This window comes from Telopea speciosissima, chromosome 10 (genome assembly GCF_018873765.1).
Source record: "Telopea speciosissima isolate NSW1024214 ecotype Mountain lineage chromosome 10, Tspe_v1, whole genome shotgun sequence".
NCBI lineage: Eukaryota > Viridiplantae > Streptophyta > Magnoliopsida > Proteales > Proteaceae > Telopea > Telopea speciosissima.
In genome coordinates this window covers 35,907,674-35,930,794 of record NC_057925.1, presented here as the reverse complement: position 1 = coordinate 35,930,794, position 23,121 = coordinate 35,907,674, and the positions used below count along the sequence as shown (strand labels likewise).

The 23,121-nt window shown below is 40.6% G+C and overlaps 1 protein-coding gene across 1 annotated transcript; it reads left to right on the top strand.

Moving 5' to 3' along the window:
• Positions 1–13,808: 13,808 nt before the first annotated feature.
• Positions 13,809–14,755, top strand: LOC122643515 (protein MAIN-LIKE 1-like). The gene is made up of 3 exons (XM_043837129.1): positions 13,809–14,378; positions 14,459–14,614; positions 14,705–14,755. The coding sequence occupies exons 1-3, from the start codon at positions 13,809–13,811 to the stop codon at positions 14,753–14,755; spliced, it is 777 nt and encodes a 258-aa protein (XP_043693064.1).
• The last annotated feature ends 8,366 nt before the right edge of the window (positions 14,756–23,121 follow it).

Genomic DNA, 23,121 nt, shown 5'->3' with positions numbered 1-23,121 from the left:
TTGTTTTTCCACATGGTACCTTCCCCACTCTGTACTACTCATACAAGGAGGATATATTTAAGAGCATGGCCCCCTTAGTACTTAAGAGAGAGAAATACCTGTGCTTTGTGTTGTACAGCAGGTGATGGGCTGAGCAACTGTAGGGTGTTGCAACCCACCTTCTTACAGGTATGGTGGATGTCATCTACGGGGGCTCCCTATTGATTGTAACCATTGGGCTGATACACCACAGATCATTGGTGCGGGTGGCTGCTGATCCCTGTTCTTTAAGCAAAGTTTAAGTCAGATTGGGGCAGGTTTGACATGTTGTTTATAGACTATACATGATAAATGGACACCAAAGCGCCCCATACCACCGCGGTAAACCGCACATCAAATACAGTTTATAATCATGCTACATGAATGCATGATGATGTTGAACTTTATTATTATCCACTTAACAATATAGACTAAGTCAGGTATAATAGTATTGCAACACCCTAGATAGCATCCCCGGTGTTGGTACCATAAACGGATGGTATCCCGACAATGACAAACCCGAGTTGCACTGGGAGCCTGCTGTACTAGACTACACCAAGAGTATGTATGAATACTCCCTTGTTAAACCCCGTCTTGGCATTCGGCCTGAAAGACGGTCGGCACCCGAACTTTTCGATGGGTTTACCCTGAATAACGGCCGAGACCCATGGGTTTGACCGACACCTAAACCCCTATCGGTAAGGGTCATAGTATTGGGTGTACAGTTATCCTAACCGATATACATCTATTGCATGAGTGGAGCACGTATATGCATAAACCAGAGATCGAGTCTATAGTATCAAAAGACGGTCGACTGGCTATCCTCTCGCCCCCCCCTCTAGCCTATACGTGCATATGCCAAGTACGGAGTGTGAATACCGAAGACGATCTGTTGGTCACAATCCGTTTCCCACCTAATGTAGCAGATATCTCTAATGCAACAGTAAGTAGGGCGATCTAGGGTCTAGCACCGGCCGACACCTGGACCCCGTTTCCAAAACCTAGTTCTACATGCCATGATACTCATTCATATGGTAATTCCTAGCCCAACACTGATCGCACCCGGATCCCATTTCCATTTTCAATCGCATACGCACAACATATTTTGTAAATGATAATATCGCAAAATAAAAATACAAATTCACAACCAAGCATAAGAATAATAATATTATACATAAGTGTATGAATGACATACAAAGCATTATGTTATAAACATTTTATAAACCAGGTCGATCACCTAACTCACTCACCTTAGTTCTCAGACAACTGATTCGATTCCAAGTTCTGGATCCCACATTCTAGCACACTCCCGTGTAGGTTTAGGTGACCTAGAATAGGGGTATAATGTGTAATTAGGTTGGTACTTAAGACCATAGAAAATGGGCCCCACAAATATGTTTCATTGAGCTGAAACAAGGCCACCGACAGGAAGGGTTGGGTCCGTCCGCAGGAAGGTACCCAGGGGACTCCTGTCGGCCCTTTTACTGGTCACAGGCAGAAGCCCATTGACAGGAACATGCCCAGGAGACATCTGTTAGTCTTGCTGTCATCACCAATCCAAGATTGGTTTTGAATCCCATGGGTTGTGACTCAAACAGGCATACTCCAGGGTCCTTAAGGGCTTCTTAGTCATGAGGATCACCCCATTTAAAGGGTTAGGGCACTAACCCCTTGGTGGATTCATAAACCTGGTTTTCATAGGTTGGGTCATTGATGTCTTGGAAGGGGGTTCGATGTGGAGAGAAACTAAAGCTAAGTGAACTCACCTAAGGCTCCCAATGTGCCTTAACACATACCCCATGAATGTCTCTCCCAACTAAATAGAAAAACTCTCTAAAATCACTAGTTCTTAATCTAGGGTTCACCCATAAAAGTTGAGATTCCAAATAGGGAAGGAATGGAGATTATAGGGGATCATTTAGTTCCCATTTGTTGTCATCAGTACTTTCCATTAATGGCTTCATTCTTAGGTTGGTGAAGCCATTAATGGTAGGAGGCTTATGACCTAAGTCCAACATTTAGTATATGGATGGAGAGATAGGTGTAAGGTTGAGAGAGAGAGGATGCTCACCAAGAGGTTGTGTTAGTAGCTCGAGCTCCACCTCTCTTCTTCTTCCTCTTCGATCTCCTCTTCTCCTCTTCTTCTTCTCCTTCTCTTCTTCCCTCCATGATTTCTCTTCTCCCTTTTCTTTTCTTAGCTTTTACAAAATGAGAGGGAAAGATGAGGGTGTTAGGTTAATAAGCTACTTTAGGCCTTAGGGTCTATTTGGTTAGGCTCTAAAACCTTAGGTCTTATTAGTTAGGGCATATTTGGATTAGCTTAAGACCCTAAGGTGTGTTTTAGTCTGGGGCTTCTTTGGTTTACATGCCTATACTATTCACATCATTTTACCTTAACCTTGCTATTAACCCATCTAGGTTTATTTGTCATTCACCACTTTAGGTGAAAAAACCTTAATACCCTTGCCTAGTTTAGTATCAAATAGGGATAGGTTTTGATTAGGGTTAAGTGGGATCCATAGTCAACTAATGTAACTTTAATTGTGTTTAAGATTACTATTCATACCTAACACTTATAGTAAGTAATGGATGGTCACCTCACGCATATGGACTCCGTCCCAGGGATTTACATTAATCAAATGTGATAATTATAATGCATAGTTGAGTTGGACAATCATGGTTAGTGGCTTACCACTAGTCATCCCAAAGTGGTGGAGGATATAGGTACAGACCTCGGTCCGCCTGCGGAGGGTATGCTAAGATTTTATCGACAAACTTCCTCCTATCTCTGTCGATAAATCTTTTCTCGACAACTTTCCCCATATCACGGTCGACAATCTTATGTGATGGCTTAAGTATCATAGCTTACAAGTCTCTAGCGTACTCCGCCTCCGATTTTACACACAAAGTTCAAATCTGACTGGGTTTTAAACCGAGTTTTGGGCACTGTTTAACAGCAACGGTCGATCGGTAGCTTTGACTGGATGACCAAAAAGTGAAATATTAAGATGTTTTAATATGGAATGTTAAGGATTTTCCAAGTAAGAAATGAGCATCCACAGAAACTTATTGATTGTGGCACATCCCTATGTAGGAACTTGCATTGATCAAGTATTATTGGAGGTTGTTAATTATCCAAGGAAATAGAGGTGAGTGAGACTTACTTAACTAATGGATAACATACTATGATGTAGTATATGTATGAATTGAATGTAATGGTACTCTACCATTGATATGTGCTTGTAATGAGCTTGATTGTTATATGAATTGTATTATGATTGAATGTTCTAATGCAATGTAGTGAATTAATGGAATGGTGAAACACTATTAACATGACATTTAGATTGGTAATTGTATGAAATGATTATGTCTACATGTGAATGGATTTATTCTATTGTGATGTTATGAAAGGCCACATGAGATGACATAAGACTGAAAAGCATGAGTGAAAATAAAAGGAATGAATGGTGATGAATGAACATGGAAATGATGACATGAAAATGAAAAAAGAACTGCAACCCATTTTGATAGGGGTAAATATGTTGGATGAAGCTATTGAATAATCTTCACTTTAATTATTAGATATTTTGTTGGACCAATCAAATGCCAAGCAGAAACACTTAAGATGCCCTATATGGGATAGGATGCTTTGCCTTCAGGCAGAATGTTTTGTATTTTATATGCTTGAGATGTATGAATATGTCAGGCAAATTTGGAGTCAGACTAAGATTGTTAGATCTTTGGTAAAACCCTCATTTATGTTAATGATAAGAATAATGAGTTTCGACAATCTAGCTTTGATGATGGATGAACAATGTGTGGGTGAACCCCCTGTGGGTTTGCTCGGCTGGTTTAGAATGATGTGCTTCGTTCACGAGGTCCCAGGTTCGAGTTCTCTCGAATGAAGCGTTTCACGGGATAGGGGTAGGCTTTATGTAACCAGGTCTTTCCTAGGGCCTGAACCGTAAACCCGAGCAAGTTCAAGGGTTTCCTCTTTAGCAAAAATAAATGTGTGGATGAGTATTTAAATGTTTAAACACTTAAAATTTATAGAAAATAGATAACTAGAATGGTTATATATGTTGCAATCACTGGGCTTTTAGATTATACCTTGTTGTTTATTCTTTTGAAATAGATGATAGCCGTGCAGATAAGGGCAAAGGAGTTGTCAGGACTGATGAGACCTAGATGTCTTTTATTTGCAATTTTTACTGGACATCTATAAATATTATGTTATGATGTATCTCATATGAATGTGGATGTAACTAAACAATCTAAGGTTTTATTTTAAATGTCATTAGTTCCAAACCATGTTTTGTAGTATTTGTAACCTTGGTAATGATAGAATGGAATGGACATATTAACCCTGTTTCTTTAAAAGTCTTATGATGTATTAATATGATTAATAAACTAGATGAACTGTGTTGTTTGGGTAATAGGACCCATTCATTTTCATATAATGACACAACCCAACTTTTGTACCGATATGGATGATAGTTGTGGTTTTGTCCTATGCAGTCCCAGCCAAGTCTGGTGATTAAGGATCCGGCCAGGTCTAGTGGATTGCGGTCGTTACAGCTTTGGCACGATCATATTTATAACAACCTTGTTTTATCCTCGTATAATTCTTTGCATACATACATAGTAGCTAGCATTCAAATTCAAGCAGCATTATCTTTAAGTAATAAGTATCTAGGATTAGTTAGTGATACTAATTAAACTTGGGAATGGTCTACATAAAATAGAGACAAGCCATTGGCCAGGGGTTTGGGTGCCTAAGACCTTCCCAATACATAAATTGGGACTTACCCTGAACTGTGGGGTGTAGAACCTTGCCTTATCCAATATTTTGTCAAACATAGCTCTCATCCCAAATGGGGGGAGACATCAATGAGTTCTAGACCCTAATTTAGGTGGCAATTCCAAGTCAACATCCCAAACATCAAACTACCATTACACCTCCATCATCATTAGAGAGATGATTAGAGAACCATAGGGGACTAAGAGGCCTTCAATGATGCTTCGCACCAAGGTAGCACAATGCATGGGGGGGTCAAAATTCTCTCGACATCTTCCCCAAATTCTCTTTTATAGCAAAGTAAAGTTTAGAATATTGAATTTAAATAAGATGTACAACATGACCATGGGAGGACTTAAAACCTAACCCTAAATGCATGAAAAAATAAAGAAAATTCTAATGAGGCTAATTAGACCCTAAGACAGTAGGAATAACTTAATTTTATGACCTAACACAAAAAAAATATGTAAGGAAATTTGTGCATGATAAGATATAATAAAATTACTAAAAGGCTCATGTTAGGGCTAAAACAAGCCTAGAAAGACCTAGAAAAATTCTTAAAAATAAGAAAAATATTTTAAGATAAAATCAATGTGAGAACACAATAAAAGACATTAAAAACATGATTTAAAAGTCAAGGCTAAACCCCGTAGAAATGTTAAGAGCACATATTACATTAGTGAGAATCATAAAACAGTGAGAAACATCATATAAGAAAGACATGGATAGATGATGTATATAATACATAAACATGCAACATATAAATCTTGAAAATGAGCGTGAAAACAAGAATATGTGAAAAAAGTATGAACCTCTTATCATATATGCATGGCAACATTTTGAAACATCCAAAGATGTGAACCCATGAATTATCACCACATAACATATATAAATAAGTTAATGTGTATGAGAATCATGAATCAATTAAACAAAACACACAAAAATAACATACTATTCTAACTTGTAAGATTATGTATCAAAGAAGAAGGGAAACCATCCATAAGTAAAACTGCATTACATTTTTTGAAAAAATGCCAAAACTTCTAAGTTGGTTTTGATGATAACAAACATATGAAGTTATGAAAGAAATACAGGGGGTGAAACGACCCCAAAACACCATACCTGGTTGGGACTGCACAAGGTAAAACTATATCCATATATATATAATCTTACTATCCCTACTTGGACCGTAGGGGTAATAAGACCAAATCTTATATGGCTAGTTGAGATGAGGTATCCTACACGGTCCAAGTATGGGTAGTAAGACTTTTACAGAACTTTGCTACCCAAAAAATAGAAAACTTTTGGCAATATGAGCTAGTACTTATGCATGGAATGCAGCAGCTTCTTCTATCACTTTATAGTCATTTTGAGTCGCAAAATGTCCATATTTATCAAGACGCTTAAATGAGGTAAATGCAAATCTTATATGACTAGTAGAGACGGGGTACCTTATACGGTCCAAGTAGGGGTAGAAATATTTTTTCGGAACCTTGTTACCTATAAAGTAAAAAATTTTCGACAATATGAGCTGGTTCATATGCATGGAATGTCGTAGCTTCTTCTATCACTTTACAACCATGTCGGGTCGTAAAATGTCCATATTCATCAGGACGCTTAAATGATGTATGCACAAATCTTATATGGCTAGTCGAGATGAGGTATCCTACATGGTCCAAATAGGGGTAGTAAGACTTTTTCGAAACCTTTTACCCATAAAATAGAAATTTTTTGGCAATATGAGTTAGTTCATATGCATAGAATGTCGCAGCTTCTTCTATCACTGTGCAGGCATGTCGGGTTGTGAAATTTTCATATTCATCAAGAAACTTAGATGATGTAAGTACATATCTTATATGGCTAGTCAAGATGGGGTACCCTATACGGTCCAAGTAGGGGTAGTAAGACTTTTTCGGAACTTTGTTACCCACAAAATAAAAAAAATTTGGTAATATGAGCTGGTACTTATACATGGAATGCCGTAGCTTCTTCTATCACTTTAAAGCCAAGTTGGATCTCAAAATGTCCACATTCATTAGAACGCTTAGATGATGTAAGTAAAAATCTTATATGGCTACTCGAGATGGGGAACCCTACATGGTCCAAGTAGGTGTAGTAAGATTTTTTTAGAACTTTTCTACCCACAAGAAAATAAATTTGGTAATATGAGCTGATTTTTATGCATGGAATACCACAACTTCTTCTATCACTTTACAGTCATGTCGGGTCGCGAGATATTCATATTCATCTTAAAGCTTAGATGATGTAAGTACAAATCTTATATGGCTAGTCGAGATGGGGTACCCTACATGATCCAAGTAGGAGTAGTAAGATTTTTTCGGAACATTGTTACCCACAAAATAGAAAATTTTCGGTAATATGATTTTGTTCTTATGTATGGAATGTTGTAGTTTCTTCTAACATTATATAGTCATGTCAGGTCGCGAAATGTCCATATTCATCAGGAAGCTTAGATGATGTACGTACAAATCTTATATAGCTAGTTGAGCTGGGGTACCGTACACGGTCCAAGAAGGGGTAGAAAGACTTTTTCAGAACTTTATTACCCACAAAATAGAAATATTTTGGCAATATCTGCTGATTCTTATGCATGGAATGCTGCACGCACCTTCTTCTACCACTTTACAACCATGTCGGATCGTAAAATGTCCATATTCATGAGGACGCTTAGATGATGTAAGTACAAATCATATATGGCTAGTCGAGATGGGGTACCCTATACGGTCTAAATAGGGGTAGTAAGGCTTTTTTGGAACCTAATTACCCACAAAATAGAAAATTTTTGGCAATATGAGCACGTTTTTATGCATGGAATGCCATAGCTTCTTTCATAACTTTACAGCCATGTTGGGTCACGAAATGTCCGTATTCATCAAGACGCTTCGATGATTTAAGTACAAATCTTATATGGCTAGTCAAGATGAGTTACCCTACATGGTTCAAGTAGGGGTAGTAAAACTTTTTTGAAATCTTGTACCTAAAAAAATAGAAATTTTACAGCAATATGAGCTAGTTCTTATGCATGGAATGTTACAAATTCTTCTATCAGTTTACAGCCATGTCGGGTTGCGAGATGTTCATATTCATTAGGAAGGTTAGATGATTTAAGTACAAATCTTATATAGTCACTCAAGATGGGGTACTCTACACGGTCCAAGTCTAGGTAGTAAGAATTTTTCGGAATCTTGTTACCCACAAAATATGAAAATTTTGGCAATATGAGCTGGTTCTTATGCATAGAATGCCACAACTTCTTCTATCACTTTACAGCTATGTCGGGTCATGAAATGTCCATATTCATATGGAGGCTTAGATGATGTAAGTACAAATCCCATATGGCTAGTCAAGATGGGGTATCCTACACTGTCTATCTGGAGATAGTAAGACTTTTTCGGAACCTTGTTACGCCAAAATTAGAAATTTTTTAGCAATATGAGCTGGTTCTTATTCATGGTACGCCGTAACTTCTTCTATTAGTTTACAGCCATGTCGGGTTGTGAAATGTTCATATTCATCAGGACTGTTAGATGATTAAAGTATAATCTTATATGGCCAGTTGAGATGGGGTACTCTACATGGTCCAAGTAGAAGAGTAAGACTTTTTTGGAACCTAGTTACCTACAAAATAAATTTTTTTTGGCAATATGTGTTGACTCTTATGCATGGAATGCCGCAATTTCTTCTATCACTTTACATCCATATTGGGTTACTAAAGTGATAGAAGAAGTTGTGGCATTCCATGCATAAGTACCAGTTCATATTGCCAAAAAATTTCTATTTTGTGGGTAACAAGGTTCTGAGAAAGTGTTACTACCCCTACTTAGAGCGTGTAGGGTATCCCATCTCAACTAGCCATATAAGATTTGTACTTAAATCATCTAAGCATCCTGATGAATATAGACATTTTGCAACCTGATATGACTGTAAAGTGATAGAAGAAGCTATGACATTCCATGCAAAAGAATCATCGCATGTTACTGAAAAATTTTTATTTTATGGGTAACAAGGTTCTGAAGAAAAAAAAAAAAGAAGGTTCTGAAGAAGTCTTTCTACCCCTACTTGGACCGTGTAGGGTACCCCATCTCGACTAGCCATACAAGATTTGTACTTATAGAATCTAAGCGTCCTGATGAATATAGACATTTCGCGATTAGACAGGGCTGTAAAGTAATAGATGAAGTTGCGGCATTCCATGCATAAGAACCAGTTCATATAGCCAAAAAAATTCTATTTTATGGGTAACAAGATTCCGAATAAGTGTTACTACCCCTACTTGGAGTGTGTGAGGTACCCCATCTTGACTAGTCATATTAGATTTGTACTTAAATCATCTTAGCGTCCTAATAAATATAGACATTTTGTGACCCGACATGACTGTAAAGTGATAGAAGAAGCTACAACATTTCATGCATAAGAACCAGCTCATATTGCTGAAAATTTTATATTGTGTTGGTAACAAGTATCCGAAAAAGTCTTACTATCCCTATTTGGACCTTGTTGGGTACCTAATCTTGACTAGCCATATAAGATTTATACTTAAATTATCTTAGCGTCCTGATGAATATGAATATTTTACGATCCGACATGACTGTAAAGTGATAGAAGTAGTTGCCGCATTCCATGCATAAGAACCAGCTCATATTACCAAAAAATTTCTATTTTGTGGGTAACAAGGTTCCGAAAAAAGCTTACTACCCTTACTTGGACCGTGTATAGTACCCTATCTCGAATAGCCATATAAGATTGGTACTTACATCATCTAAGCCGCCTAATGAACCATGTCTAGTTGCTAAATGTCCGTATTCATCAGGACGCTTAGACGATGTAAGTACAAATCTTGTATGACTAGTCGAGATGGGGTACCATACATGGTCCAAGTAGGGGTAGAAAGATTTTTTCAAACCTTGTTACGCATAAGATAAATTTTTTGACAATATGCGCTAGTTCTTAAGCATCGATTATCATAGCTTTTTCTATCACATTACAGCCATGTCGGGTAGCAGAACGTCCATATTCATCAGGAAGCTTAGATGATGTAAATGCAAAACTTAAATGGCTAGTCGAGATGGGGTACCATACACGGTCCAAGTAGGGGTAGTAAGACTTTTTCGAAACCTAGTTATCCACAAAATAATAAAATTTCGGTAATATGAGCTGGTTCTTATGCATGGAATGCCGCAGCTCCTTCTATAACTTTGTAGCCATGTTGGGTTGTGAAATGTCCATATTCATCAGGACGCTTAGATTATGTAAGTACAAATCTTATATGGCTAGTTGAGATGAGGTACCCTACACGATACAAATATGGGTAGTAAGACTTTTTCGGAACCTAGTAACCCACAAAATAGAAATTTTTTGATAATATAAGCTGGTTCTTATGCATGAAATGCTGTAGCTTCTTCTATAACTTTACAGCCATATCGGGTTATGAAATGTCCATATTCATCAGGATGCTTCGATGATTTAAGTACAAATCATATATGGCTAGTCGAGATGGGGTATCCTACATAGTCTAAGTAGGGGCAATAAGACTTTTTCAGAACCTTGTTACTCAAAAAATAAAATTTTTTCGACAATATGAGCTGGATCTTAAGTATGAAATGCCGCAACTTCTTCTATCAGTTTACAGCCATGTCGGGTTACGAAATGTCCATATTCATTAGGAAGGTTAGATGATTTAAGTATAAATCTTAAATGGCCAGTCGAGATGGGGTACTTTACACAGTCCAAGTAGGGGTAGTAAGAATTTTCAAAACCTTGTTATCCAAAAAATAGGAATTTTTTGGTAATATGAACTGGTTCTTATGCATGAAATGTCGTAACTTCTTCTATCAGTTTATAGTCATGTCGGATTACAAAATGTCCATATTCATTAGGAAGGTTAGATGATTTAAGTACAAATCTTATATGGCCAGTCGAGATGGGGTACTTTACACGGTCGCAGTAGGGGTAATAAGACTTTTTTAAAACCTTGTTACCCAAAAATAAGAACTTTTTTGGTAATATGAGCTGGTTTTTATGCATGAAATGCCGCAACTTCTTCTATCAGTTTACAGCCATGTCGGATTACGAAATGTTCATGTTCATTAGGAAGGTTAGATGATTTAAGTACAAATCTTATATGGCCAGTCGAGAGACTCTACATGGTCCAAGTGGGTGTAGTAAGACTTTTTCAGAACCTAGTTACCCACAAAATAAAAAATTTTCGATAATATGAGATGGTTCTTATGCATAGAAAACAACAACTTCTTCTATCACTTTACAGCCATGTCGGGTTACGAAATGTCCATATTCATCAGGAAGCTTGTTGAAATGAGAGGTGAAGGGGGGGTTTTTATAGGAAAAAATCTCGTCTGGCGACGCCATGGTGAAATTTGCGACGCCACTTGGTAAAAAAATCACATTTTGGGTCCCCCATGGCGCTGCCACTCGGGACACGGCACCACTGCTCCAAACCGTAGGGTGGATTCCTGACAGGGTACGGTGTTGTCGTGAGGCGTCGCAGCCAAGCGCGGCACTGTCGTGCAGCACTGCAGCTGGGTGCAGCGTTGCCGTGTAGTGCCTTGGCTACGCGTGGCACTGTTAGGCCATGGCTTCTTGCGGGGGAGCCGTGTGGGGTCGAGGTCTTTTGCGTGAGGCCGCACCGAGGATACAAGGGGGCCGTGGGTGCCTTCGAGGTGGAACAGGGGGTGTCTGGGTTACTCTGAAGAAGAAAGGGTTTAGAGGGCATTGCCAGTCTTTCGCGTTCGGTTGTCGTCATTGCTGGGGGGTGAAAAAATTCAGCGTCTATAGTTTTCCCCTCTTTGGCCAAGACCTGTGCCAACAGCCGAAGGGCAAAGACAAAAGACCGCTTGGTTTTGCCACTTTGCTCAAAGGTGAACTGATAAAATCTATTTCAGTAAACCATTTGGCAAAACTTTTTTGAACTTGGAACGATAAAACCTATTTCGGCAAAGCGTCTGGAGAAATCTTTTTTTTTGAATGATAAACCTATCTCAGCAAACCGTCCGATGAAAACCTTTTGCTTTGAATGATAAAACCTATCTCGGTAACCGTCCGATGAAAATCTTTTACTTTGAATGATAAAACCTATCTCGACAAACCGTCCGATAGCAATGGGTGCTTAATCAGTCATTCTAGAGGATCGGGTGTCAATGAGAGGTTGAGGACCAAATGGCAATGGGTGATCCAAGGATCGGATGACAACGGGTGATTAACAAATCAAATGGCAACGGACAATCCAGGGATTGGATGACAACAGGTGGTCAATAGATTGAATGGTAACGGGCGATCCAAGGATCGGATGGCAATGGGTGATCAACAGATAAAATGGCAACGGGTGATCAATAGATCAAATGGCAACGGGTGATCAATAGATCAAATGGCAACGGGCGATCTAAGGATCAAATGACAATGGGTGATCAATAGATCGAATGGTAACGGGCGATCCAAGGATCGGATGACAACAAGTGATCAACAGATCAAATTTCAATGGGCGATCCAAGGATTGGATGGCAACGGGTGATCAACAGATCAAATGGCAACGAGCGATCCAAGGATCGGATGACAATGGGTTATCAACAGATCAAATGGCAATGGGCGATCCAAGAATCGGATAACAACGGGTAATGGTTTTGAGCGACGCTCTACTGAATTCTGATTTTTAGCGATGCTCGGTAGCATCGCTTAATGAGGTTTTGACTTTTAGCAACGCTCGACAGGGATCTTTGGTTTTGAGTAACGCTCAACAAAGTTTTGAGTAACGTTCAATAGAGTTTTGGTTTTGAGCGATGCTTTGTGAAAATCTATTTTTGAGCATCGTTTGATTGGAAAGGCATTGTAACTGAATTTCTCTCGGAAAGGTATAATGAGATGGCAATCGCGACCGAGTTTTGAAAATATATAATGAGATGACACCATGATCGATTTTTAAAAATGTACGATGAGATGGCATCGTGACCAAATTTTGAAATTGTACGATGAGACGACATCGTGACTGAACTTTAAAATTGTACGATGAGATGGCATCGTGATCGAATTTTGAAAACATATGATGAGATGGCACCATGACCAATGTAATTGTACGATGAGATGGCATCGTGACCGAAATTTGAAAACATATGATGAGATGGCACCATTGACCAATCTTGAAGTTGTATGATGAGATGGCATCTTGACCGAAAAATTCTAAAAATGTACGATGAGATGGCATCGTGACCAAATTTTAGAAGACGTACGATGAGATGGCATCGTGACCAAATTTTAGAAAATGTACGATGAGATGGATTGGGACCAAATTTTGAAATTGTGCGATGAGATGGCATCGTGATCATTTTATGCGATGAGATGGCATCATAACCATTTTTTTTGCAGTACTGGCTTGCGGGGCCACCGATTTCATGCAATGGTGCCATGCGGGGTCGTGGGTCTGCGCGGTGGTGCCGTGCGGGGCCACAGTCGAACCGTGGCACTACCGTGCTGCGTCGCCAGGCGCGTGCCCACAGCTCCGCGGTACCACCGACGTGAAATTTCTATAAAAAGGAGGGGGGTCCTCCTCATTTCTCACTTCCCTCTCCTCCTCTCCTTAGGTTTTCCACTTAGAGCTCTGCCCTCTCTCTTCTCTCTCTTCTTTAGTCTTTCCTCATTTTTCTCGTGTTTAGCCATTTTCCATGTCTTCATCAAAATGGGGTAGGCCATTGTCGTCTTCCTCTGAGGTGACTTGCGACCTAAAAGCAGAGTGGTATCCTGACAGCATCCTGGTAGACACGGTCCTCCACAAATGTTGTACTATTTGGGGCCAGGCCCTCAAAAAGGTAAGTGGTAGTTGCCTTCTCTTCATTTTCATGTAGCACATGTCCTATTTAGTACTTGATTTCTGCCCATTATTATGTAGGAGCTTTATTCTCCCAGCTATAAGAAATATTGATGTACTAATGATGTGTTATCATGGTACCGACAACTCCATCTTGCTATGAGGGAGAGAGTGGAGCAGACAGGTCTTGGACGTACTACCCAGGTAGTCTCCCCAAAGCTTGATACACCAGTAGTTCATGCTCTCGCGGACCATTGGTGGCCGTCGACTCATACCTTTCCTTTGCCTGTTGGGGAGGTAACCATTACTCCCTTAGATTTCTTTATGATCACTGGGATCCCTTTCTCTAGGAGACCTATCTCGTTGACTCCCTCAATCCAAATGAAATCTATCGGGGAAATTAGTGACCTCCTAGGTTTCAAGGTGACTTCCAGCGTCATTCTCTTGACCATTCTAAAGAAAGAGTGGGACAACCGAGTAATTGATGATAACTCCCCTGAAGAGTTACTAGATCAAGCTGCTTGGAGTTTTCTCCTTTATCTTGTCTCCATTGTCCTCTTCTGTGAAGGACAGGGTCGTACAAATACTTTCCTTGCCTGTTTCTTTGAAAATTTTGAAGAGACAGAGTCCTTCGAATGGGGTGGGTCTGCTTACGCCCACTTCTTGAAGATGTTAGATCGCATTGCTTTCGGCGCGCCTGGCCGTATTGACTGTGCCTATGTTCTTTGGGTATGCTTCGCTCCCTTGGTTTTCCTTTGGTCTTCAATCATTCTTTGGTTCTTGATATCGCTTTCTTCTCTTATTGACAGGTATGGTGTTATGGAGTCCTGGGGATTCATGCCCCTTGTCTCCCTAATGAAGCAGCTCCCTACATCCCCAGAGCGACTCGTTGGGGGAAGGCAGGGTGTTCCTTTATTGATGAGCTACAAGTGCGCCTCCAGCTCAATGACTTGACAGTCAATTGGGTAACATAAAAGAAACTTCTTTAGGCATTCCTGTGTTTTTTGAATTGGTCTCCCTTTGCATGGGCTTTACTGAGTTGATTTCGTTGGCAGGTCCACTGGCAATACTATGATGAGGAGCAGATTGATGATCCTGATGACTAGGAGGAGTATTAGTATGCCTCTGGGCTTGTTTAGAGGAGGATAGCCTTCGAGGGTTCGACCGGGGTTGAGCTTTATCTCGGGAAGAGGGTAACCCTTCAATGGCATTCTGCTCAGATAGTGCCTCGACCTCCTTCTTCTCATATGCATTCTCCTCTCTTGTCCCCTGATATTGAGGAATTGAGGGTCGGGATTCCAGTATTGGAGATGACCGTGGCTGATCAGAACTATCAAGACTTCCTCTATCGGGAGACAGTCTGTGTTCACTTGACCCAGGAGGGTCCCATAGTGCTTTCTTGAACCTTGTCTCCCTTCGTGGCATTTTTTCTCCTTTTCTTGAAATTGACAATCTTATCTCTTCTTCTTCTTCTTTTTTTTTTTTCTGCAGTATCCAGGTCATCGTCTGATCCCTAGCGAGTATGGATTGCCCCCTTCGCATGGTTGCAGCGTGAATTCTCCCCCCTCCCATGCTACTGGTGCTGGTCTGCCTATCGCGTAAATGGGTGATCTCATTCCAGGATACCAGGGATGGATCATACCTTCTAGATTTGACACCAATCTCTAGACTGTCCTCCCCGCTTGCTGGGCTTCTGATCATGATCTGGGACTCTCGATTCCTTTTGTTGGAGTATGTTACCTCTTCCTTTTCTTTCCTTTTTTATGATTGATTTCCTGGTCTTGGCGCTGACCCTTGTTTCATGTTTGGTATCATCATAATAGATTAGTGTTGAACGATATGCGGATATGTGTCGGATGCAGGCGAGCATGGATGCCGAACTCCTGGAGCGGACATATGACATCTAGAGGTTGGTGAGTACTTTCTCTTCTGTGTCCTTTGTCGTCTCCTTTCCCTTCTTTGGAATCTTACTCTCTTGAAGTAATCTTGTTCCTTTACCATTTTAGAGGGGTCAGCTCAATGAGATGAGGGAATTCTGGGACTTCTTTGGGAATCGTTGTTAGCAATACTCGGAGGAGAACAGGCACCTCCGGAGGCAGTTAGCATCTGCAGGACTCTTTCGATCTCCATCCGTGACACAGGACGATGATGATGATGATGACGATAGTGATGACGATGACGATGACGATGAGGATGATGATGATGACAACGGTTATGACGATGAGTTTATTCCGGAGGTTAAGAGAGAGGCTTCATCCTCCGGTGGCCAGAATTAGCCTTCTCCCCCTCCCCAAGTTGTTACACATACTTTTTCTTTTATCATTTTTAGAATGTTGTATGGATTTTAGATGTTTTTTTTTTCTTTATTTTATCTTATGAACAAAACATGTTAATTATTTTGAGACATTTACTTTTTCCTTTGCAAGGCACAATCCCAAACGTTTTTCATTTAATCCTTGATTGTTACATGCATGGGAATGGTAAAGCAACGGAAAAAAGAGAGATGGAATTGATACATAGTTCAATAAGATTACCCCACAAATACATATTTCATCCACAATTCGTCCAGTAGATTCACGATCTTCGGCGTTAGCTCTTTTGGTGGTCGAACCTTCACTGTCTATGCTTTCGGAGTCAAATGATACTGCATGGGTACAAGATGAGGTAAATAGAAAGTGGTATGGGTCAAACCCATCAACCGCACATAATCACAACCCTGGGTCTTGAAGATTGGGGCCTTTTTATTCCACCAATGGTAATCCCACTGAATCTTCTAGTCCGTTCTTTCTTCCAAATATTTCCTCCAATCCTTGATCGTATGAAACTCTAACGTTTCTCTTCGGATTCGGAAATGCTTTAGTTGTAGCTTGGTGTTGGGTATTGGTTGGACCAATTGTAGCCTTTCCAATAACCATATTTGCAAAATTATTGGTACTCCTGCACAATAATCTGTGCCATACTTTTGGGAAGCACTCATGTCATCCAAACCCTTGAAAGTCTTAGCTGGCACAGTAGGAGCGATGTCACATCCTTCTAGAAGCTGTTGAACAATGTCGGCCCTTATAAGGAGAATACCTTTTCTCTGGGTGTACAGCAAGTATCTCCTAATCCTGCAGAATAAATATGCTTTCCTTCTGTTCTTCTGTTGAACTTCTCTGACGCTTTCCTGCTTGGAAAAGATTCTTGCTATTTTCATAATGTCAACTCTGCCATATTCCATGACCTTCTCAACTTCCTTCTTGGTCCATCTGAAGAAATCTTGTAAAACTTCTTCATAGTTATTGTGTAGAGGGGGACGAAAAAGTCTTCCTGGCAGTGGTGAGAGCATGCAAGCTCAAAACTCTTCAATTGTGGGGGTTGTCTTCACATCTGCAAATCTGAAAACATGCAGTTCTGGATCGCAACATTGGTATACTTGCCAAAATGTGTCATTATGGACCTCCACATACATAATCCTCTTAAGGGGGTAAATGTACATCTTCCAAAGTGGTTGGATCGTCCGAACTCATATCGATGGTCCATTTACGTAAAGTCTCGTTGAGAGTTTCCCTCTTTGGGGGGGGGTACATCATGCCTATACTCAACCGAAGAACTTTTTAATAAACTAGAAAAGATCTCTCTTTCGTTCTTTTTTTATATTTTTTGGACTCAAGGAATAGTCAGCTCCTATCAGTAACATATGAGAAGATGTCGGATGGTAGATTTTTGTTGGGTGGAAAATTTTTTTTGGATGGGTGGTGGAAATTGTTGGGTGGTGGATTTAGGAATATGTCCCTGGTGAAGGATTGTTGTGACCACCCTTGAGCATGCTAAGTTGCCTACATATCCTTTGAAAAGGAATCAAGTCAAACGTAGTTCATGTAGACCTGACGGCTACACGAAATATTTTTGAGTTGGTCCATGTTGACAAGGCCCTTGACATCTTCTCCATCAAGATCCATGAGTCGAACAACTTGCCAAGTTAGGATTTTCTTTACTTGATAAGGTCCCCTCCATTCGGCCTGAACTTGCCCCTTGGGTCGTGGACAGGTGCTCTTTGCTCTCGAAGAACCAAATCTCTTTCTTCAATGTTCCGCAAGTGAACTCCTTTGTTAAAGGCCCTCACCATTCTGAGTTGGTACTTTTTGGGGTGATCCATGGCCTTCATCCTTTTCTCATCTAGCAAGGTGAGCTCATCATGCCTGTCCTGCATCCATTCTCCTTCGGTAATTTGTTGTCCATCAATACTCTGAGGGATGGTACTTGGACTTCTACAAGTAATACTGCCTCCATTCTATAGGCCAATGAAAAAGGAGTTGCCCCAATAGAAGTTCAAATGGACGTCCGATAAGCCCATAACGTATATGGGAGCTTGTCTGCCCAATCTCTATGAGTATCAGTCATTTTTTTGCAATATGACTAAAACATTTTTGTTGGCCGCTTCCACTGCTCCATTAGTTTGTGGTCTGTAAGTCGTAGGTAGGTGGCATAGTCCAAGAGCAATTCAATACTCCTGGGAGAATTTGGGATTTTTTAGGATTTTTTTGGAGATTTCCTGCTCTCACTAGCTTTTTGGAAAATTCCAACTGGATTTCAATCTTTCTCCAATGGTTTCCAGCTTTTCCAAGGCACTATCAAGGGACTAAGCTAGAGAGGGAAGAGATTGGAGCCTGGACTTGAAGGCTTAGAAACACAAGTAGTCTGATGGAAATTTTCCTCTCATACCAGCTTTTTGCAGGATTTTCTCTAGATTTTAATCCATCTCTAGGGATTCCCAACTTTCCAAGGGACTATCTAGGGACTAAGCCGATAAGAGAGGTCAGAGCTCTAAAAGTTTTTTTTTGGTAAAGATAGATCTATTCATTATGTGTATGGCACGTAGAAGATGAATTACAAATATCCATCAACCACGGAGTGGAATCAGGCTAGACTATCTTACACAAAATTGATAGGGCCTTCCGGGCTAGGCAGTCTGCAACTACATTGGACTCTATCAGGATACTCGATCTGTCAACTAAAAGCTGTGAACCGTACTTGTCTAGTTGTTCTTCCTCGAATGGAAGCTTCTAGAAATAAAAGAGAAATTACATTCCAGGAAATAGCCTGCAAGATGGAGAATATCTTCAATAATGCCTTGGACTCCAATGGGCGCTGCTCTGGAGGGGTGTTGGATGTAGTTGATCAGCTCTTGGCAATAAGACTTGACCATGAGGTGATCAACACAACTTGCTAACGCTTCCAGCATACCAGAACACAGGGCAAGGGCCTCTCCTTCAATAATGGACTCAAAGCTTGACCCTTCCGATTGGGCATGAACTATGTGACCTTGAGAGTCTTGAAGTATGAAACCCAACCCACAATTCCTGAGATCTCCACTTCTTGAAGCATCACTGTTCAGCTTTACAAATGGTTGTAGAGGGGGGTTCCAATGGGGAAAGAGGCGGGGGTAGGAGGAGTACATTGCTGAAGCTGGTGAGCTAGAGTGAGGCTTAAGTAAAACTCCTCAAAGGCTTGCTGAGCTGTAGAAATAACTTCTCTAGGGTCCCAATTCCTTTTCCCAAAAACTAGGTCGTTCCTAGCTTTCCACATATTCCAGGCAAGGAAGCAATGGAGACTCACCATTTCTCTTTTTCTTTGTTTATCCAAGAGATGCCAATTGCTCCAACTCTCATTCCAATTAGCCATAGAGAAGGAAGCTTGGGGGGGTATCCAATAAGATAGGAAGCTCCCGAACCACACTGCCTGTGCGAATGGGTAGTGGAAGAGAATATGGTTGATGGATTCAGAGTTAGCTCCACACCGGTGACACTGAGGATGCAAAGGAACTTTCCTCTGAGTGAGACCTTCTCTAGTTACAATTCTTGCTGCACAGGCCCTCAAGATAAAGGACTTAATCTTCGGCAGCGTATGACTCTTCCAAATTGTTGACCATACTGACGAAGGAGTGGTTTCCCATCTGTTCACTCAGGAAGATGAAGGTCGGTTAATCTTCTCATTTTGTTATAGCTTACATTGAAGTTGATAAGAGGATTTAACCAAGAATTTCCCATTGGTGGAGGCACCCCAAATTTGTGTATCTTCACCTGGAAGGAGAGATAGTTCAATTTTTAGAATAGCATCTGTATCTGATTGGTGAAACCATAGTTTGAGGGAGTCTAGGTTCCATTGTCCTGTGTCTAGGTCTATAAGCTCCGCGACAAGTTTGATGGGACAATCAGCAGCAGGTGGGTGTTGGATCTTGAAGTCCGGAAGGGATGGGAGCCATTTACCAGTCCATACATTAACTTTGTTGCCTTTTCCAATCTTCCATGCTAAACCTTTCTCAAGAATCTTCCTGCCCTCAAGGATACTTCTCCAGGCCCAGGAGGAGCTGTTACCAAATTTAGCTTGTAGGAAATCCACATTTGGAAAGTAAATGGACTTTATAAACAAGCCCCATCTAGATTCAGGTTCAGTAAACAATCTCCAAGCCATCTTTGATAACAAAGCCATGTTATGCATAGAGGGATCCCTGAAACCTATTCCGCCATGGTGCTTGGGTTGACATAATCTTTCCCAAGAAAGCCAATGGATCTTCCCAACTCCATTCTTCCCTCCCCAGAAAAACCGAGCCGCTTCCTTTTTGATATTGTCATGAATTGACTTTGGAATTTTGAAGTGAGAAGCACGAAGTTTGATAGGGGAAGAGCAACCGATTTCAGGAGAACCTCTCTTCCCGCATGAGTTAGGTAATTTTGGGTCCAGCTGTGTAATTTCCTGCTCATGTTGTCACTGATGGTGTCGAAGAGATCCGCTTTTGACACCCCAAAATCAGTTGGGAGACCAAGGTACTTTGAGGGCCCGTCCCCATACGGTATTTTGAGGTTTTTTGAGAACCAACGCTTCAATCGATGGGTTGTACTGGGGCTAAAACACAAAGCTGCATTTCTTCAATTTAATGGCATGCCCACTTGCTCTACAATATATATCCATGCACTACTTTAGATTAAAGATCTCTTGCAGTTTCACCTCTGAAAAACAAGAGACAGTCATCTGCGAAATGAAGGTGAGATACGGGCATTGATCAATTCCGGATCTTGATACCCTTGAATGTACCATCTTTCTCTCCCTGGTTGAGAATACCACTGAGGCCTTGCGAGCATAGGATAAATAGGGCTGGGGAGATGGGGTCTCCCTGTCGGATCCCTCTTGAGGGCTTAACCATACATCTTTCAACACCATTTACTAATATTGAGTAAGTCACTGTTGTCACACATGCCATGATAAGGGACACAAAGCAATTGGAGAAGCCCATACGAGAGAGAATTCCTTCAATGAAAGGCCATTCCTCACGATCATAAGCTTGTTTCATGTCTAGCTTGACCGCCACAAAGCGTTTTCTCCCTTTCTTCCTCTTCTTTATATAGTGGAAGGCTTTATGGGCTGTATAAATGTTGTCTGAGATCAGGCGCCCTGGAATGAAAGCCGACTGGGAAGGAGAGATGATCTTTGGAAGAACGAGTTGAAGCCTTGTCGCCAGAATTTTTGTGATAACCTTCGTGGCCACTGCACACAAGCTGATAGGGTGAAAGTCCCCTACCACTTCAGGTTGCCCTTTTTTTGGAATAAGGCATACAAGAGTATCATTGCAAGTTGGAGGGAGGGAACCTGTGGAGAAGAAAGCAGACACAAAGGTATAGAGGTCCAAGTGGATTAGTTCCCAGAAATTTTAAAAAAAGATAGGAGGGAAACCATCTACACCTGGGGATTTCAGTGGTCCCATCTCAAACAAAGCTGTTTTGATCTCCTCCCTAGTAGGTGAGGAGCACAACATATCATTTTCCTGTAGGAAAATATTAGGATGTATACATTGAAGAATAGTGTCCAACGCTTCTTCATCCACACCCTCTGAAGTCTGACCGGAATAATTTTTGGTAATAACCAAAAATTTCCTCATAGATCCCCTATTCAGAATCAATTTATGATCCAGAATCTTCTTTCAGCTTGAGGATCCGATTGTGTTGCCTCCTCTGAATCGTTCTCGCATGGAAGAAACTAGAGTTCTTATCTCCTCCTTGTAGCCAAGAAATGCGGGACTGTTGCTGCCAAAATTCCTCTTCACGAGCTAAGCATTCCTCGAGCTCTTTAGAAATAATGTTCTCTCTTACCTGGGAAGCCATTCTGATAGGAAGATTCTGAAGTTGCAGCAGCTCATTATTCAGGTGATTAATGTTCAGCTGGAGATGTCCAAGGCATTCCCGATTCCAAACTCTGAAGAACATCTTGACAGTGGGAGAGTTTTCGAGAGAGGATGGATGGAGGGGGAACCTGTTGGGGGAACTCTAAAAGTTTGAAGAGCCTAAAGAGGAGAGAGCACTCCTCAGAGAGGTAGAGATGTTTAGGTGTGCTTTTCAAATGAAACTGAGATACTATTTATACGAAGGGAGAGGGGCCTTCTCGTAAATACTTGGATCCTCTAATGGAGGATCTGCCACTCCACTGATCCTCCAATGGAGTATCTATGGATCCAATATTTTCTAGATATGAGATGCTACCACTTGACAGCATCTCAAGGGCCTAAAAAAATGGGCCCGGCTGGGCCCTGTGTCTTGATCGCATTTTCTACTAACTTCCATGATTGATTTCGGGAGATCCGATAGTCCGATTTTGGCAATCTTTATATCGGAGGAAATAAATTTGGATGTAATTTCCAATGATGTTAAGATTGACCATAAATTCTTTACCCAAAAAAAGAAAGATTGACCATAAATTCTTCCACAAACACTATCAAATCTGTGTTTAAATTCAGCTGGTCCGTAGTGCGATCTTCTTTTTAGCAAACTTCTGTAAGTGATTCCAAGAGATCTGACCATCAGAATTTGATGATCTACGTATCATCAGAAAAAATTTTGAATGTTATAATCAATGGCATAAATATAAACCATAGATTTATCTGAGAACACAATCACATCTGTGTCGTAAATGTAGACAGAGCTTGTAAAATTAAGGTGTAATGAAATAATGGCCAAACGACGTATAATGTACTCCAAATTTTAGGACATGCTTTAATATCATTAAAATATAGTATATAAAAAGTCTCATCTTATTCTGGTAGTGTTTGGGAATCCCAATCATTATAGGTGCAAAATGGTCATTTTCCATAGTACAAAACCTCTGAGGACTAATTTGGGCTCCAATTATTAGTGGCAAGATGGGGAATGTTTTGGGATGACAAAATTCAGTGTCTACAGTATGGGGGTTGGTTTCACATATGGTGCAAATGAGTTTCAACACCCTTGGCTAATCAGAATTGGGCAAGTAGGCATGCTTATCACGTTTGCAGGACACCTTGGGGACCAAGGAATGAACCTAAATGGGTTCATGGTCTCCAAGAATTGATTAGATCATGCATAAGCAAACAAATCCGAAGATACAAAGTCCATGTTTAGCGGGGAAATTCCCAGAAGTTGACGTCGACAAGGCATCTGTCGACATCGAGACTCTATTTTTGTTA